At 38.9% G+C, this 4,522-nt stretch overlaps 1 protein-coding gene across 1 annotated transcript; it reads left to right on the forward strand.

Annotated features, from left to right (window-relative positions):
• Window positions 1-839: 839 nt before the first annotated feature.
• LOC146062595 (uncharacterized) lies at window positions 840-4,224 on the forward strand. The gene is made up of 7 exons (XM_083174682.1): window positions 840-927; window positions 1,004-1,103; window positions 1,384-1,509; window positions 1,712-1,819; window positions 1,997-2,215; window positions 2,413-2,451; window positions 2,669-4,224. The coding sequence occupies exons 1-7, from the start codon at window positions 922-924 to the stop codon at window positions 3,721-3,723; spliced, it is 1,653 nt and encodes a 550-aa protein (XP_083030808.1). The 5' UTR covers window positions 840-921; the 3' UTR covers window positions 3,724-4,224.
• The last annotated feature ends 298 nt before the right edge of the window (window positions 4,225-4,522 follow it).

Consider the following 4,522-nt stretch of genomic DNA (forward strand, 5'->3'; position numbering starts at 1 on the left):
ATTTGTATGTGCAGTGATTAGTGTATTGTGGTCTGTACATTATACATATTGTTTTTAAAAATACAGTATATTGTGTTATTACAATTTACAGTTCGTTAATGTTAGTCATCGCAGATTACGGTATTACGGCTTTGATATATATAAATAGCATCATTTTAATATTGCATCATTGTATTATACATAATGATTTTAAAATAATGAGCTAGTTATCACATTTATATGTGTTGTCTGCGGACTACGCATGTGATATGATGGGGGTGCTGCTGTAGCATTGTTGGATCCCCTGTAATAAATTTACATAGATGGGGTTTTTTGTGAGAGCGTTAATAGTTTTATGTGATTTTGTGCACGCAAATTTCGTTATGTTTGCTTATAGTTATCTTTTATTATCAACAGTGATTGTTGTAGAAATTGACTTTGAACTTAATACATAATGATTTTAAATAATGAGCTAGTTATCACATTTATATGTACTGTCTGCTGACTACGCATGTGATATGATGGGGGGTGTTGCTGTAGCTTTGTTGGATCACCTGTAATTAATTTTTATTGAATGATCTATAGAATACAATGTCAGTAGATGTGGTTTTTTTGGTATTACGGCATTGATATTTATAAATAGCTTCATTTTAATATTGTATCATTGTATTATACATAATGATTTTAAAATAATGAGCTAGTTATCACATTTATATGCGTTGTCTGCGGACTACGCATGTGATATGATGGGGGTGCTGCTGTAGCATTGTTGGATCCCCTGTAATAAATTTACATAGATGAGGTTTTTTGTGAGAGCGTTAATAGTTTTATGTGATTTTGTGCACGCAAATTTCGTTATGTTTGCTTATAGTTATCTTTTATTATCAACAGTGATTGTTGTAGAAATTGACTTTGAACTTAAGCTATCAACAAAACATCAACATGCAGGTGTGTATATGATATTTACAATAGTTTAACAATATCTTATTGTATTGTTATTTCAACTTATTATTATTTATTACAGAGAAAGGAATACAAAACCATTAATGCAAATAAAATAAGTCTCAGAGATTTTCAAGAGTTACCCAGCTTCCAACAGCCGTCAAATGAGCAGACAAATACATGTAAGTTTACAGATCAAAGACACATTGTTGTTGCTAGGGCATGATTTGTTAAGGCACAGGGGGCTATTGACGGTGGTTATAAATGTTACTCTGTTGGTGTTAATTATTATTAACAGGCTCAGTTGTGTTAGTCACAGGTTCTGTTAAGACAAGCGCCCTATTGGTATTAATGTTACACATGTTGATTGTATTTTTCGTTCTACAAAATTGTTGTGTTAATTTTTATTTTATTTTTTATGTATATATTATTTTTTATTAAATTGTTAATCCCGTAAATCAGTTTCAGATGTCACAAATGACGCATCTGAAGTTGGATCATATGGTTCGGATTTCACAGTCGGTCCGGATCTGACGACATTCGAAAACCCATACGCAGCATACTCTGATTTGTCCGAATCGCAAAAATGTAGGTGGTCATAAGCCGTAAAAAATGTGATGTATGTTAAAAAATGTGATATATTATTATTTCCAAAAATATGTCTCTCTCTCTCTCTCTCTCACGCTATCTCGCGCGAACTCTCACGTTCTCACTCATATATATATATATATCCTGTTATATTCATTTTTATACCGCCTGTGATATTAATGTGTTATTTGTTCTCTGTTAGTATCGCCGATTATGTCGAAATCTGATGCAGAACACATAATGGATGATCTCTGGAATTTACCATCGGCAAAACACTATAAACAGCTATACCAGACCCCGGCTATACAAGGTGAATTTTGACGATTGGCTAGCGGTGTTTTTATAATGTGTTTTTGTGTTAAATGTTGCATATCGCCGCAAAATCATGAATAGTGTCCACAGGAGTTGTTGTTATCATGACTTAAATGACTTTTTTTTTTTCTCAAGTCAGCGAATGTGTCGTTAATTGATAATATATGTATTACAGATGACATAGCTAGCCGGTATGAACCTACAGTACCTAGGGCCGATACGTGTGAAGCGGGACCATCCGGATACAGAGAACCGACATCGGGTGTTGGATCAAACGCCAAACAACCCAACAGCTCATTGGCTAAAGGAGCAAAAAGACCCCAGATCAGCGATCAAGCTTTCTGGTCATTGTTTAAAGGAACCATGCCGGCGCAAACCTTTGACAAATACCCGTGTATGTTTATTTATTTGGTTTCTTATATAGCACAACATTTACCATTGTTCTTTACAAATGGAAACCACAGGTATTAAACAGCCTGTGTAGACGTAAGCCGACAAGGAAGGTGGGGGTTGGGAGGTCTGAAGTTGTTATAAAGCGACTGTCTTTGTGGCCGCGTATGTGTAACTAAAACGGTGTGATTTTTATTACAGTAGGAACCACGCCGATGGAAAGATCTGGCAAATATTCAGGTGTGTAATGTAATGTTTATTTATTTAGTTTCTTATATAGGACTGCGTTCATCATTGTTCTTTACAAATGGAAACCACAGGTGTTAAACAGACTGTGTAGATGCAAACCGACATGGATGGGGTGGGTGTTTTGGGAGGCGGGTCTGAAGGTTTTATAAAGCGGTTGTCTTAGTGTCCGCGAATGTGTAACTAAAACGTTGTTATTTTTTATTTACAGCGGATCCGCGACGATTCGCAAAAATGATAGCCGCGGCTGGGGTTGCTCAACCACTCAATGCTGAAATGGATGGGGGTGAATCAGCTAAAACGGTGATCGACCCACAACGTCAAGAAAATGTATCAAGGGCCGAGATCATGGCCACCGAGCGCGACGATTTCAAGCCAAGCAAGCGGAGAATTACAAAAAGTCGAGCCGGTCAAGAAAACAAGGCCGATTTATCAGACCTTAAAAGAAAATTGAAATATTCAGAAGGTAGACCCGTGAGAAAAAGAATTGCATTACAAACAGTGCCAACCGTGAGTAATGTGGATTACCCGCACGCATTTACAACACCTGCAACACCTACTGAATCCGACATTGACATTGCCGGTAATACAAAGACTGTGAAGACTCGTAAAACTTTACGACTGTCAAGAGAGATATACACGCCGCTGACGGATGATGATGTCATCGTGATTTCAGACACGCAGGAACATCATACTGCAGAAACGCAAAGCGTAGTCAGTAACACGCCTGCAGATACATTATCCGCTAATGATGAGGACTTAAATGGGCAAACATTTTTTATCACCCCTAGTGAAGAGTCAGTCTCAGATACACCACAGAATGATGATGAGTCTGTAACATCTGTAGCCGGAATCCCTGATAAAGTAATGGGTGATGATTACACAAAACTACCCAGTGTTTTTACCACGGTCGGCGAGGCAACCGCATCGGGCGGTGCGGATGCCCCGCCGACCGTGGTATCGACAGACATAGTTGATGGGGGTCAGAATGTGGAACAATTAGGACAAGATGCGGAAATACAATACTATGCGGTCATGGGGAGGATGCGTGAGCATATAGGGTACATGCGTAGAAATGTCAATACCATGTTGAACCGTATAAAAGATGAGCTTTATGGTTCAAAAAAGAAGCCAGAGATCATTAAAGAACTTGTAGAAATGTACATGAATGTAACATCAAATCATATAGCAGAGACCGTGAGGACTAGGGATTTTATTAAAGCGAACATGTATCATTTTGCCGAGATAATTGAAACGGATCCGTGACTAGGCATGGTGGGTTATGGTTTGAAACGTAATTTACATGTGTGTAAAAAAGCCCCAAGAATTAAAGCAAATGTACCGTGCAAAATCTCACACTTATTTCGCCGTTCGAAAATAAAACAGGCTTTAAAATGCATATACAGGCTGAGAAAGCGTAAACAACACAGGGTGCGAGGCACACCCCCAACCCCGGGTGCACAGGCTGACAAATCGCCGGACCAACCATCACCGGGTGACGTTGCGTCACCTGACAATGTTGAACACCCCGCAACGCCCAGTCATAATGACATAGATGGGAGAGCGCCACCCGGTGATGGTGAAGGTCGGCGAGATGTGTACTTAGAAGCGGTTAACAGGTATGAGCGACACCATCCTAATTTCAGAGCTATTGAGTATCATAATCATTTTCAATTTGTTAATTTGGAAAGAGTTACATCATTTGCAGAGGGTGTTGAAGCCGTACACAATGCTATACAGGTTATGATTGATGAATTCATGGTTGGTGTTGACCCTAATGATCGTGTACAGTTAAGATTGGAGGGGGGTGGTTTACACAACGCCATCTACTCACACCGAAAGCCGCAAGAATCATTAGACGCTGTCAGTTTCTTGAATCAAATTACAAACACTCTTCAAAGTAACGCTGAATTCTTATTAGGCACGGGTTTAAGGTTTGTGATCACTGTTTTTAGAAATAGAGCGGGTGGGGCCCTAACTGGTCGCGGCCTTAGACGCATTCCATACAGCTTAATTATAGAAAGGCGCAGAAGACACCTGTATGATTTCAACAATACGCACAATT

The sequence above is a fragment of the Crinia signifera genome, chromosome 3, assembly GCF_055691185.1.
Source record: "Crinia signifera chromosome 3, ASM5569118v1, whole genome shotgun sequence".
Lineage (NCBI taxonomy): Eukaryota > Metazoa > Chordata > Amphibia > Anura > Myobatrachidae > Crinia > Crinia signifera.

What these genes read in the sequence shown, in the direction of transcription:
- LOC146062595 (XM_083174682.1), top strand. An exon ending in AAATGAGCAGACAAATACAT is followed by an intron (nt 1,104 to 1,383) that starts GTAAGTTTACAG and finishes CCCGTAAATCAG; the next exon opens with TTTCAGATGTCACAAATGAC. An exon ending in AAGATCTGGCAAATATTCAG is followed by an intron (nt 2,452 to 2,668) that starts GTGTGTAATGTA and finishes TTTTATTTACAG; the next exon opens with CGGATCCGCGACGATTCGCA.